At 38.9% G+C, this 14,602-nt stretch overlaps 1 protein-coding gene and 4 non-coding genes across 8 annotated transcripts in view; 2 read left to right on the top strand and 3 right to left on the bottom strand.

Moving 5' to 3' along the window:
• Positions 1–14,330, top strand: part of LOC105569923 (synaptic vesicular amine transporter) — a 22,590-nt gene extending 8,260 nt beyond the window's left edge. For 2 of the 4 annotated variants that reach the window (XM_012026781.1, XM_012026782.1), the window contains 11 exons: positions 4,225–4,367; positions 6,625–6,837; positions 7,424–7,580; positions 7,934–8,076; positions 9,051–9,233; positions 9,493–9,594; positions 9,684–9,858; positions 10,064–10,115; positions 11,672–11,855; positions 12,583–12,716; positions 12,793–14,330. In XM_012026781.1, the coding sequence (XP_011882171.1) occupies positions 4,253–4,367; positions 6,625–6,837; positions 7,424–7,580; positions 7,934–8,076; positions 9,051–9,233; positions 9,493–9,594; positions 9,684–9,858; positions 10,064–10,115; positions 11,672–11,855; positions 12,583–12,716; positions 12,793–12,861 (1,527 nt within the window). In that variant the 5' untranslated portion in view covers positions 4,225–4,252 and the 3' untranslated portion in view covers positions 12,862–14,330. Of the gene's footprint in view, positions 1–3,188; positions 3,204–3,924; positions 4,097–4,224; positions 4,368–6,624; positions 6,838–7,423; positions 7,581–7,933; positions 8,077–9,050; positions 9,234–9,492; positions 9,595–9,683; positions 9,859–10,063; positions 10,116–11,671; positions 11,856–12,582; positions 12,717–12,792 lie in introns of those variants that run through there. The other 2 variants (XM_012026785.1, XM_012026784.1) reach the window with 2 other exon arrangements.
• On the bottom strand, positions 6,264–6,335 carry Trnaa-cgc. The gene has a single exon. It is a non-coding gene; the product is annotated as a tRNA-Ala (tRNA).
• Positions 8,193–8,263, top strand: Trnag-gcc. The gene has a single exon. It is a non-coding gene; the product is annotated as a tRNA-Gly (tRNA).
• Trnag-gcc lies at positions 8,903–8,973 on the bottom strand. Its single transcript has one exon. It is a non-coding gene; the product is annotated as a tRNA-Gly (tRNA).
• Trnag-gcc lies at positions 12,344–12,414 on the bottom strand. The gene has a single exon. It is a non-coding gene; the product is annotated as a tRNA-Gly (tRNA).
• Positions 14,331–14,602: the final 272 nt, after the last annotated feature.

Here is a 14,602-nt window from a genome sequence, read left to right as displayed (position 1 = left end):
TGCTGGGTAGTATACCCACTACTCTCTGTCGGTCCTTTGATCTTTTCGGTTTCGATCACGTGGCATTCCGCCCATGGTTTTCGTATAAAATCCTGTTACACTGTCATACTGATTTCACACTACCACGTAGACTACGTTTCCACCGAGGGTCAGAGTCGGGCTAGAGTCGGGTCAGAATCGGGTTGGAGAGCACTTCGGTGGAAACACCAAATTCAAACCTGTACCCTACCTTATAAAATTTTAAGGTAAACCAGAATCGAGGTAAATCACAGAGCTAATAATTACTACTTAACATGTTGGCAACACCACAGGAACCTAACAAGACTCTTGTCGTTTCCACCGAATCTCATTAACCTTAAAATTTTATAAGGTTAGGGTTCAGGTTCGAGTTTGGTGTTTCCACCGCAAGAGCGCTCACCCCAACCCGATTCTGACCCGACTCTAACCCGACTCTGACCCTCGGTGGAAATGTAGTCATATACAACATCCGTCTCATTGGCTCCACCAAAATAATGGCGGAATACCACGTGATCGAAACCGAAAAGATCAAAGGGCCGACAGAGAGCGGGCATACTGGTTACACTATGGTCTTCCTCTGATCGTCACTAAATATTCGAGGAGGAGCGGTTGATACAAAAAGGGATTAAAAGCGCGTTTCTCATATACCGTCGCGTTTCAGAAGAGTAAGCACATCCATCGCGCGACTCGCGGCGGGAACAGGACGGGCGACAAATCGGCGGCGGGCGGTCACGGAGGAAAAAAGGAGGATTCCTATAGGAATGAAAGGCGTACGACGTTAGATCGATCGGGGGGTAGGGGCGCGTTTCCGATGGGAATAGCCAGCGGGTTATATACGGAGACGCGAAACGTTCAACATCCCATCGTGCGGCGGGTACGAAAGCCCAGTACAAACAGAAGCGCGTCTTGCGGTCATTCTTTGTCGTAATTACCAAGAAGATAAGAGAACGAGGGGCGGTTGAAGGTAGCGGAGGGTAGAAACGCGGGAGGGGGGGGGAAGTCGGAGGGGGAATCAGAAGGGAGTCAGTCATGGCGGAAGGTAGCGGAGCTTATAAGTGGCACGAGTGGGAAGCGCTCTTTCCCGAGAATAATGCGCGCGGACCCCGGGGAGTTGGCTTTCAGGAAAATGCTGATTGCTTCCCCGGCTCTCGCGCTCTCCTTTTCCCTTCGTACCAATTCTCCATCCGCCTATCCCTCTCCACCTCCCCTCCCGTGTCCCCCCGCCCCTGCCTCACCCTTTTCCGCCCCCTCCCTGCCGCGCTATCAATCTTCGACTTCGTCAGTAGAGATGTATAACCCGACCTTTGCGTATGCATGCGTGCATGCATGCGTGCGTGTAGATCCTCCGCTAGCTTCTTCCTCACCTCGGCCCTTAAGCGACCCTTATCTCGCGGTACCAACCACGTCTCGCGAGGGTCTCCGCAGAAATCGGACGCGGGCACCCGCTCATCGGTCTTATTCGATAATTCTTTCCACTTTGCGCGAGGAAAAGGGAGATACGATTATCCGCGAGCGAGAGAACGAATTCTCTCGTTTGAATCATACTTGAGTGAAATCAGGGCCGGAGAGACTCCAGTATCCGACAGAGATCATAATGCATCAGAATTGCGTTTCGATTCGCTCTACAGTGAAATTCTTGCGCGACGCTCCTTAATAAAAATAGGGTAAAGTACCGTGAACGCGCGCGGGACAGCGTTGAAAGTCGCAATAGCCTTTGATGCCTGCCTTTTCAGAGGGCGAGCGTGAAAATTAGGTGGACTAAAAGCGTGGGGTAACCGAGTTATTACGAATAAAAGAGAAGCGGGCATCACGCGCGCGCGCGGAGCGTGGAACGGGGAGGTACTATTAAAAGCCTGTAATTAATGCGGTTAATTGTATTGCGCTAAACGAACGTCGAGTCGATAGTGAGTTTCAACGAGACGAAACGGAAGCTTTCTAGAAAACTTGGACAATTAAGACCGTTGCACTTGATACAATCGCACGAATGTCACACGTTATAGGAAGAAAAAGTTGACGCTACAAAGAAATTCACTCGCAAACGACCAAAACAAAGATCTTTAAAGGAACTTGCATATTATCTGCAACGTTTAAATATTTCATTCGTTTGAAAAGCAAGTAAAACTGTTATTTCTCATATCGTTATCTCTCTCTCCCTCGCCTAAAGCCTTTTTATGAAATCCATCTGCTTCATAACGCCATTGACTTTAGCGCTCAATTGAGCTTCTCTAAACGGAAAGTAATCGTCCAGAAGTATTAGATACACGGCTTATTTTTTACGCTAAATCTTCATTTATCTTTCAGATTAACGTCGCATATGTATATCCTCATGAGTACTTAACTTGATACAAATCTGGCACAAGCTAGGATTACTCGGCGAAATTGGATTTGTCTGCATCATCTTTTCCTCTTACTAACGTAGAATATTTTCTTATTTTTCTATCTCATTAAAAATCCTCGTATAGGGGCAGACTAATAAATCGCATTCTTTTTATATGTATGACTCTTTCTTTCCTAAATTCATTAATCAATATAAACCTTTAGTCTTAACAAATTATGATCTAAATTGCTAATAATCCTTCTGCACTATGCGCATTAAAATAAATCTATTGCACATTCAAGAAGGTGTAGCAATCAAATGGATTATTTTATTTTACAAACCACCGTACTGATTTATTTAGCAAGTAAGTAAAAATTAGTAATAACTAGACGTCGGAGTTTTACGAATATTTTTTTAGAAAGCAGATTGGAAAATAAGATCAAACTAAAAATTTGTTTTATCGAAAAAGCATTCTAAAAATATATACATATTTATTTGAACATATTGTGCATATTCTGTATATCTTTGCACGCTTTCATATATTTTATGTATATTAAACGAGTTTATGAATTTTGTATTATTAAGTTAATGCTTCCTTGTTATTTGGTATTTGACACATTTTCCGTAGAAATATTTATACAATATAACTGGAATTTCTAAGACTCAAGACGTGAGATTAAAGGTTGAAATGTAAAGCAAAATATGTAAATATTTATATATCTTGGAATATATGAAATCATTCGGTCTCTTGTAGAGACACTGGAAATATATTTTCCAAACAGAAGTCAGTATGTTGTCAGCTATTGGTTGTTCGTGAAGTGTCGACAGGAGTAGTCGTAACAGTGAGTAACTTAAGAAATATTGCAAGGTAAGCAAAATGGGAAGAAGCAAGAAGAAAAGATGTATTTTAATTAATGATTGGAGATCAATAGATGAAAAGTGTTTTGTTTCTGATGGAGAAACTGTATTATTATTACCAATAATAACGGGCATTAGTCGCGTGTGTAAAATTCCTAGAGACGAGATTCGATTCGTCGCAAGCATTTCAAAACTAACCCTGCAGAGTTATCTTGCCACGTAGTGGGCAAAATATGATTCGCTCAAATCGAAAGGAAATTGCGAAGGAGTTAATCGCAAATTTTGACCACTTTCCGCAATTGACAGTTTTCAGTGAAGACGATTTTAAGGCTTCTGTTAAGGCAGATGCGCCTTTTCCGGCATTCAGACTATTTCCGTCCCATTCAAGATTTCTTCCAATGGAAAACTACTCGCGCGATTTTCCCGAATATTGCTTATAATTTGGACAATAGCATTAAAAAGGCGGATATTTCGTGGCGTCGATCATCATAGATCTGTATTATATATATAGCTAAGACTATCTATCTAATACTATCTCATTGCCTTAATTAGATACACGAACGATACGCTTGTTAGTTCATTAACTTCCTAATATTTCATTTTTGAAAAAGTAATCTACAAATGACCATTTTTTAAATCATTTAACACCTAATTTTTACATGTCATTAATTCTTCGAGAAAATATTCGATGCTTTAGTGTTTACATTAATTAATGACCGTGTGTTCAATAGAATGCATATCCTCTTTTCGAACCCACGCACGAGAAAATCGACAAGTGCAGTTGGTTAACGAGAAGCTGATGGAAAAGTCTTCGAAGGCGAACGCGGTAGAGTGTCAACGCAATACGGAACTCGATTGTTCATCTTCGTGAAAGGCCATTCCGTTTGGATTCATCGACTTCTCGTAATTTCTATTTATCCACTTTGATCCCTGGCGAGAATAGAACGCGACGAAAACTAACACGATGCGAGACGCAACGTGAAATTTTATATCATGCGTCGTTTTTAAATCTCTCACTGTCAATGTTGTAGAACATCGGAGGAAGGATAAAATTTGAGGATGGGAGGTGGAGACTGGAGCGGTTGGTTGCAACGATGCCGGCAATCCCGGAGGCTCGTTCTCGTCATCGTCGCCATCGCACTGCTGCTGGATAACATGCTGCTGACGACCGTAGGTGAGTGGCTTTACATTACTATAAATATTTCTGTTTATTATACCGTATACGGCATTAATTAATTTCGACCCCTCGTGTTAGCAGTTTTGACATATTGATCGTCGCTTAATTAGGCGTGTCAATCTTTTTACGCACAGCCAGATATATGTGCAATATTTGCATCGATTAATTACTTTTGGCAACTACATTAAACTTTTATCAATTTTAACGCATTATAGAAAATTTAGGCTAATCTCGTTCCTTCTGGCAGTTTCCATTTTCAGGTTTTAGAGTTGCCTCTTTAAGCCATAACTTTAAGTTCTAGTAGGTCAAGTATTCAGAATCGTTAACTTCATTACCTTTTTCTCAACCATGGTCTCTCACGTGGTTCGTTATAAGATTGACGGACTTTAAAGAAGATTAAATCACGATATTCTACTGGAAAGATATTCTACTCCAAATAATGTCACTGTACAAAGTACAAAAAAGATATTCTATTGGAGATATTACATAATAATACCGTAAATGAATTGTTCAAGCAAATGTGTAAGTATACAGAATACTCAGTTCACGAAATAAAAGTGGAATTAGTTCAATCTCTTCAGGACAACTGGCACTGTGTATGTCTTTCGTTTTTTTTAATTATATTCTTAACAAAAAGAGACGGTCGACATTCATCACTAGAGGTGTGACATTTTGATGTTATCTTTATACGCAAAATATCGCAAAATGCCCCAGGAACGTTTTTAATATCATTTCTTTACATTTTGGAGACTCCAACTAACACAAGATGACCCTCAACACGCAAAATAATGCAAAATGATCCTCAACACGCAAAATAGCGTCCAAATAACGTTAATGTTGTATCCTAAACCAAAGAGATTTATACCTAAGACTAGTTTTTGTTTATTTTTTGTAGACATGTTACTGCTTTTATGGCCTGAAAATAATAAGTAATTTCAGTAATTTGTTCCATGCTATTTTAATATGCTATGTCTTATGTTACATTTTTTAAACATATGTTTAGCTTTAATAAATGTCGTAAATTGTTCTATCAAAACATTAAGGCCCGGTTTCACCAACGTTGTTTAGCTCTAAGCTTATTGTTAGCTTAATTCGTTCTTATTGAAGCCTTGCCCACCTCTGACCACGGCATTATCAAAAACATTATCAAAATAATGCAAAATCCGGAAAAACAAAACGCAAATCATGCCAAAACTAACATCAAAATGCCACACCTCTATTCATAAAACTTCATTTTTTTATTTTCTATTATACCGACAGATATAAATTTAATTTAATTGACTCAAAATTTAAATCACCTTTTCCTAACTTGAAAAATTTGACCCTAAAGAGATTAATGTATGTTATTGCGCGATTATTGCTCAGCTTTTCTAATTTTTAATATCTCTTACTATTCCCTCTTCGAATCCTATCGGCGGCCACCGCTCTTCGCAAACTTATGTTTAATTCAGAAAACGTTCGTTTATCGCGTTGGACCGGAATGTCGAAAGAACGTATGGACTTTTGTGTATCGCGCCGCCAATCCGGATAAGTGGTCATGCATTTATGCAGCGCGATCGTCCCGTAACAAATACACGACCTATGAACGTCGTCACGCTTGTCGAACAAATCGCGAAATCCACTTTCAATTGTCGTAAAAAAATTGTTCTCGTCAATTATATGTTCATGCGCATACATGTTTTAATTGCAATAACGAATAAACTAGAGCTCTTTTACTTATAATAAATAGAATTTTACAAAATCCTATTTTAATCAATTTATATTTTTAAAACTTTTTGCTAAACAAGTTACAACTAAATTTTCGATACTTTAAAAGTAATCAAAATTCAGACTGTGTGATAATAAGTTTAAAAAAAACTATTCGAAACGAGTTGTAACGAAAAAAAAGGTGGTTGGAGGTGCTGGGATTTGAACCCAGGACTTTCAGCATGCGAAGCAGACACTCTACCACTGAGTTACACCCCCGATTGATAACAAGTCTCTTCAAAGTGTTCTAGAACGTGAACTGCTCTGTCTTTGCTTCTTTTTTTTACGAACTGATATCGTGCAAGATGGAGAGATAAATATGTATTTTCATTTATTGTTCAATTTTAGTAAATCCTCAAATATTGCGACTCGGTCATGTAGAATTCTAGTAAGATAGTACATACTACATGTATATATTACCATAGATTTCCTAGCTTATCGATTTTCCGGTGTGCTCTCATTTTGCATAAATATTTCAAAAGCATTGCGCCGTATGAATTTTTCGCAGTTCCAATAATACCGGAATTTCTCTACGATATCAAACATCCCAACGCAACATTAAGCGAGCACCTGGAAGGAAGCGCATCTCATCAAACTACGGTCGTCACCACCACATCGCCACCAGCAACAACAACACCAAAATGCAGTTGTGCTACAAACATATCGGTCGCGTCTCCATTGGAATTTTTACACGTTACAACACCTTCTATGAATCTATCGGGTAAATCGCGCTTTGTCGCATCATTTCTTATTGCAAACGGATAAATGACAAAATAATGCTTTGATAATGGCATTATCATTGCAAAAGTTATTAATAAAGACTTCTATATTCTATTCTCGTGAAAGGTTCATTTAAAAAATTTTTCGTTGTAGAGATTTAAAAAAAATAAGACAATTTATGAAAAAGATTAACCTCCTCGGAGACTTAAAAATTGAAAAAGTGATTTACTTTTTAATTAAATTATAATTTATCCATTTTTAATCCATAGCAATTAAATAAAACAGAAAGGAATGGAAAGAATTAGAAATACTATTTGGTGAAAATTAAAAATATTACAACTTATGTAGGTCTTCCCTTATCAGCAATATTAAAATTTTCTCTTTTAATTAAATTATGTAGTAATATTCCCAAGAAGTTAAGATCACATGTTAAAAGATGTAGAAAATAATAACATATTTTAAAAAGAAACGGAAACACTCTTGCAATAGAAACGAAGGCGAGGAGGATAAGGACTTTTCTATTCAGCTACAAAATCTTTCGACACGCTTAATAGAACGAACGCTTTGCTGACTTTTTTCTATTTTAGAAATTACCGCAGCCAATCTCACGTCGGCGGACGCGAAGGAAAAGGAGCAGAGACATCGGGAATTACTGGAAGAGACCGTAGCAGTAGGAATGATGTTCGCCTCCAAAGCTTTTGTTCAATTGTTGGCTAACCCTATAGTTGGGCCATTGACCCATAAGTAAGCGTTGCCCAAAATTCGACTATCTTTTGTTTGAAACTTATTAGATTGAAGCGAGAAAGGTTTCGTTGCATCAAATCGAGGACAAAACGCAAAGGCAATTTTGTCTATCGAGATGGCTACTATTAATTTCAAGTGTTTTTCCTAGAAAGAAATTTTCCGATCTCTTTTCAAAATTCTCTCTCTCTTTCTTCCCCTTCTAATAAATCAATAACTTTAGTTAAAATAGAATTAAATTAGAAAATGAAACCTTTCTCCCGAATCTAATATTAATAAAACACCGATGTAATCAATGAAAAGAATTATCGAAAAACGTAGTTCACTCAATTTTTACATGCGTACTTTCTTTTTAGGATCGGATACAGCATACCTATGTTTACTGGTTTCATTATCATGTTCCTATCCACGCTGATTTTTGCTTTTGGACGAAGCTACGGTATACTTTTCCTAGCGCGAGCTCTTCAGGGTATCGGTTCATCGTGCTCTAGTGTTTCTGGTAAAAGCTTGTCTCTATTAGCCCGTATTAACTTGGTGTTCACAAGTGGATATCTTATTAAATAACACGAGAAAGTTTTCACACTCGTCAAGGCTATTTCTCCTGATTCTACGTGAGCATCGGTGGTTCAGTGGTAGAATGCTCGCCTGCCACGCGGGCGGCCCGGGTTCGATTCCCGGCCGATGCAAGAAGGTATATTTTGCTCTGGTATCTCTTAATTTGACAAAATTTTTTTTAATCACACCAAATAATTTTTAACTTTACGATCTTTTTTTAGCTCAAGCATCAAAATTTTGTTGTGCCAAAAAATTAATCGGAGAACAATATCTACTAAAGATCGAAGTTGTAACGATACCCTGGTAGAAATGTTATGTATTTTTATGAGCAGTTACTAGACAGTTGTATTAAATTTTGTCTAGTGACTGAGAAATAAAACTACTTGGAATCCCAATCAAGATGTAACGCTTTTCTTACAATTACTGCACATAAAAGACGCGCAAAATCTGAACCCAATTATTGAACAAGAACAAAACAATAAGTATCTTAATAAATAATAATCTATTAATACTAGACAATGACTGGGCAAATGTCTAAGCATAAACTGCATATATTTTACCAGGAAAACTGCTTCAGCACTGACAAATAAAACTCTATCAAGTTCTTGTCCATTCTCTATGCAGTATTGTTAGAACTAATGAGAGCCCAGTAACACTAGACAGTAACTGGAAGGGCGTGCTAGAGAAATTGTACACATTTCTACCAGGGCGATGCGTCTGAATTAAATATATATTACGTGAATAATTAATAAAACAAAATAAAAAAAAATTGCATCGGCCGGGAATCGAACCCGGGCCGCCCGCGTGGCAGGCGAGCATTCTACCACTGAACCACCGATGCTGTTGCGACGTAGGCGCTCTCTTACCGATGACATAGCACGTGATTGTAATACTTAATCATATACGATTCTCCGGTAGGTATGGGTATGTTGGCGGAGAGATATCAAGACGACAAAGAACGCGGTAACGCGATGGGTATCGCGCTGGGCGGACTGGCCCTTGGCGTCCTTATCGGCCCTCCATTCGGCGGAGTGATGTACGAATTTGTAGGGAAATCCGCCCCGTTTTTAGTCCTTTCCGCGTTAGCCCTTGGCGATGGACGTGAGTACAAATACGTTTGCAATGGGAAACACTTGTCACGCGTAATTGACAAATTATTATTTGTAACTATTAATAAATATTAATTACTAATCGATTTATATTTTGATCTAGAAGGATTTTCTAGACACGCGTGGTATTTTTCTCAGCGTCGTGTATCTTAAATTCGCTTGTATATTGTCGCGTTAAAAAGTGAAAATTCCGCCTAATTCAATGCCCAAGTTTCATGATAATATCTAAAATCTTTTGGAAAACTCTCAAGTATTGCAGCTCTTGATGCTTCAACCGTCGGTCGTGTACACAGAAGCGGAACCGCCGTCGTTGAAGTCCCTTGTCACCGATCCCTACATCATTTTAGCAGCTGGTAGGAGAACGATAATACATCCGGTCAAATATAAAATACGACGTTTCACGTTTCAAGCAAGAGGTGTAGAAGGGTTATCGATGTTCCAGGCGCGATAACGTTCGCAAATATGGGAATCGCTATGCTGGAACCGAGCCTACCTATCTGGATGATGGATACGATGGGCGCGAGCCGCTGGAAACAGGGGGCCACGTTTTTACCAGCGAGCATCAGTTATTTGATCGGGACGAATCTCTTCGGACCACTCGGGCACAAAATGGGCAGGTCAGTCCGGCCGGGTATCTCGCGTCAAACACGAGAACTATTCTAATAATGACGAAATCGCCAAATTTCGAGCCGAATGTCGCCCGAATAGATCAGTCTTTTAATCTGACCTTTAATCCGAGGGTTCGAATCCCTGTTCGGGCGAAGATATCTTTTTGTCAACCAGCCCGACGTTTCTATCACGTTTTTTATACCCTTGTTACAGATGGCTAGCTTCCCTGATAGGCCTCGTCGTTATTGGTATCTGCTTGATGTGCGTAAGTATCCCTACGACCGAGAGAGCGAAACAACTGTCCGCGAATTTCACGATGATTGATTGAAATTACCGATGGGTAAACTGCTCAGGGCATTGTGGCGTATTTGCGACATTACTGGGTATTACTAGGCATTTCTTGGGCATTAGACCTTACTGGGGCATTATAAAGGTAAAATAAGACGAAATATGAGGAAACAAAACAAAATAGGATAAAATGTGGTAATAAGATAAAGTGATGCCCATTGTGCATTTGTACACGGGGAGAGAATTTTCTTTTAAAATTGACCCTGAAAATCGTGGGACAGCATGGCATTTTGAACATCTTTATAAAAGTTTTTGAAATTTTGCCATACTAGTAAAATGTATACTAAATACACCCACAGAAGAATTTTCCGGATTCAGTGCTATTACACTTCAATGTATCATAAAATAGGATCGATATAGCGCCAATCATATTTATTATGGAGAAAAAATATTTTAATCTTAAATGAAAAATTCTAAAATCTGGAATAAAATGATAGTATGTATCGTCTTTTGTCGAATATCGCGGTACCAACTTCGTGCGTTGTAAGATGGAGGGAAAATTTATTCTAAACGCAAGAATATATAAACTAACATTTATATAAATTGCTCTTGTCTCAATATAGTAAGTAAATCTTTTTCAAATCGATATAGGAGAATACGAATTATTGATTTTATTTTGATATTGTCTTATTTTTATATTGAATGAGATTGCAATTTGACCAGAGTAAAGTCTACACTAATCTCAAGTTTAGTGACTTTTACTCTAATTATTAGAGTCCGTAGTCTTTAAGATATAGACAAAAAATCATAATGCATGCACCCACAGAAAAAATTTCCGGATCCAATGCTATTACACTTCAATGTATCATAAAATAGGATCGATATAGCGCCAATCATATTTAATATAAAGAAAGGAATATTTTAATCTTAAATAAAAAATTCTAAAATCTGGAATAAAACGATAGTATGTATCGTCTTTTGTCGAATATCGCGGTACCAACTTTGTGCGTTGTAAGATGGAGGGAAAATTTATTCTAAACGCAAGAATATATAAACTAACATTTATATAAATTGCTCTTGTCTCAATATAGTAAGTAAATCTTTTTCAAATCGATATAGGAGAATAAGAATTATTGATTTTACTTTGATATTGTCTTATTTTTATACTAAATAGGGCTGTGAGAAATAAAATGCGTCAAGAATATTTTTTGTCTCAGTAACAGAAATCCTTTCTGAGGATGTATAATTACTAGTAAAAAATATGGTAAAATTTAAAAAAAAACTCATAAAATTCTTCAAAACGCCATGTTGTCCCACGATTACATGATTTTCAGGGTAAATTTTAAGAGAAAATTCTCTCCGTGTAGGAATTGGTGTACATGATTCTAGCGGTTTACCCCACGGAAATTACATATGAATCGTAATGCAACGTTTACATTTGTAAGACATTCAAATTGAAGGAGCCGCGCGAATGAGTTAATTGGATCTCGCGCGATTAGAGATAATCTTACTTATTGTTAATTTGTTTCGCAGATCCCGCTAGCGAAAAGCATCGATCACTTGATCGTGCCGAACGCGGGATTGGGATTCGCGATCGGGATGGTGGACAGTTCGATGATGCCCGAGCTAGGATATCTAGTTGACATAAGACACAGCGCTGTTTACGGGAGCGTTTACGCTATCGGCGACGTGGCGTTCTGCCTCGGCTTTGCTATAGGTACGTGCACGCGACTGATTTTACTTGAACAAACGCACGCTAACGACAAAGTTAGCGAAGGTTACGAAAGGCCCGATAAAAATTGAGATAAGACCCCTTTTGATATCAACGCGAATTACCGAGCATGCAAAATTGTTGCAAACTTTTGTAGTATTATATTTTCTTTCTTTTCACTTTTTAACTTATTATTCGAACAATCGAATCAGTAGCTAAGACCAGATATATTTCATGTGTAGAATGTTTTAATAAAAATAATTGAGATAAAATTCTCTCATATTTTTTACATATCGCGTAATATAAGAAGACGCTTAAAGATTCAGAGAAACAAATTAACAAATAATTTTAATATAGAACATTATTACATAAAATATACATTTAGCACGTATATAAAAATATACGTCATATTTTAAACAAAATTCTTTCCCGAGAGTTTACGTGAATTACGGTTGCTTAAAATGAGTTTCAAAAATTAACAAAAAATGAAAGTCTGCATCGGCCGGGAATCGAACCCGGGCCGCCCGCGTGGCAGGCGAGCATTCTACCACTGAACCACCGATGCTCTTACGAGATTCTACGATCTATTCGCCTAACAACACCACTAGTATCGTTTAGAGATGTCACACTAATGACACAACGGGATATAACTATGAAATATAACGAGCGGGATATAAACGAGAAAGAAAACCTGCTCTCTAAGTAAGCAATAAAATATTCCTTATTTCCGCAGGTCCAGCGCTGAGCGGGACTCTGGTCAACAGCATTGGCTTCGAATGGATGCTTTTCGGCATAGCTTTGTTAAATTTCATTTACGCACCTCTCATGTATTTCCTAAGGGCGCCGCCGACCAAGGAAGAGAAAAAGGTAAAATTATACTAGACGTCTTTTCTTTTCATTCAATGTGTTTTGAAGAACTCGCTAATTCCAAGTTCAATTGCAGTCGTTAATAATTGGCGAGAAATCGTCCGTGCGTTATGTCACGTACCAAAATGAGGAAGAGGACCAGTGAAACAATAATTCTAAGCATTCTTCGATATTATTTCGGTACAAGCAGTTGTTTTACTTATCGTTAGAGAGGACGCGTATTTTCTTTTCTCCCTAAGATATCGTTAAAAAAAGAATAGAGATTGCCTTTGCGTTGTTACGTGCGATTTTTACGGGTATTCTAATTTCCGCAATACTTTCTCAACTGACGAGACAATAATATATTCCTCCTTATTTTCGCGTTTTCCCGTTTAATAGTATCAAAGTATTCGCGGTCTCTTGTTTCCATAAATGATAGGAAGCTACAAACATCGACAATAAGCACAACTTGTTGACATGCACTTGATAACATTTGGCAAACTACCGTGTAAATGTAAAATTAGTATAACCGAGTAAAGTTTTCCTAATGGGCGCTCGACAATTTTGAAAAGAGAAAGAGAGAGAGAGAGAGAGACGAACGATCCTCCAGTATACAGAAGTCGCACAACATCACACTTGGTATCTATACAAATATTAAATGTCTGAGAACTCGGGAGATCTCGCATTCTCGAGTATTTACGGATAGAAGTAGCCGTGACGAGAGGGCGGACACGTTGTGAAATGTCTTTCTGTGTATTTCTGCATCATCGATATTATCGTTACGCACATATCGTATGTAACAGACGGTAGACTAAAGCCTAAAGCAACGCAAAAGTCGCGGAAAAAAAAACCCAAAAAAAAGCTCGTTATACCGTAGCATGTGATAGCAAGAGATATATATGTTCGTTAGACGTGTTACATGATATATATGAGAAAAGAGCAGGCAGACGATGCAAAAAAGTTACCCTTAGATGTGAAAGGCTTAAATTCGGGATGCATATTGTACACAATGCCCAATTGTAAAGATAAGCGCGTGGGAAAAAAAAATATGGCACGACCCTACTAAGCGCGAATCAGAAGATTCCGGTCGGCCGAGCTAGGACAGCGCGTGTGAACGGAACGGGACAGGATTAAAACAGTGGATATCGCGTGATCGGTACATCGGTGCCTCCGGCGTGTTCTTCGGGGTAGCAAATTGCACAAAGGAATCTCAGTCCTACGTCGAGAAGAACCGCCCGATTTGGTTTCCCTGAATGGCTGCAGGGAAACCGGCGACAGGGACGGTCGGGTGTTTTAAAGGGTTCTTCGTACATTGCGATACGGCCGCGATTAGACCCTGTACCTTCGTCGCGAGAACGAGGCGACATTATCCGCGGAGTGCCCTGGCGCATACGATTTACCGAAACTCGCTGATCTCATCGCCGTTGGTGAAACGAAAGGGGATAAAACGTAAGAGAAAGAGAGAAAGAACGATCGAGCTTGTCGCAAATCCCGGCATCTCTCGGTACGTTCTTCGAGATTAATTTCCGTTTCCCGATTACGACTTTCAACGCATGCACGAAAGAATGTATAGAGAATGTCACGGGATTTGTCGGGGTAGAGAATAGCATTTAAACTTACATAAGAAAAAAATAATGCAGATAGAAAGAGAGAGTGAGTGAGCGAGCGAATGAGCGAGTGAGCGAGAGTGAGTGAGTGAGTGAGTGAGAAAGAGAGAATGAGAGGGAGAATGAGAGAGTGAGAGGGAGAGGAAGAGAGTAGAACAGAATAGAGTAGAGACGAGGTGCGAAGCGTTCGCGGGATTTGCGAATTACATGATAAACTTTATGAGGATTCGCCGCGGGAAGCTCTAGCTGCGACGATTTATTTGCTCCACGGTCCGGGTAGACGGTAATCCTCGTGGTCTG

Source organism: Vollenhovia emeryi, unplaced genomic scaffold (assembly GCF_000949405.1).
Source record: "Vollenhovia emeryi isolate VEMERY1.0 unplaced genomic scaffold, V.emery_V1.0 DF939122.1, whole genome shotgun sequence".
In the NCBI taxonomy this organism is placed as follows: domain Eukaryota; kingdom Metazoa; phylum Arthropoda; class Insecta; order Hymenoptera; family Formicidae; genus Vollenhovia; species Vollenhovia emeryi.
Note: the sequence above shows the minus strand (reverse complement) of the source record. Positions and strands in the feature narration are given on the sequence as shown.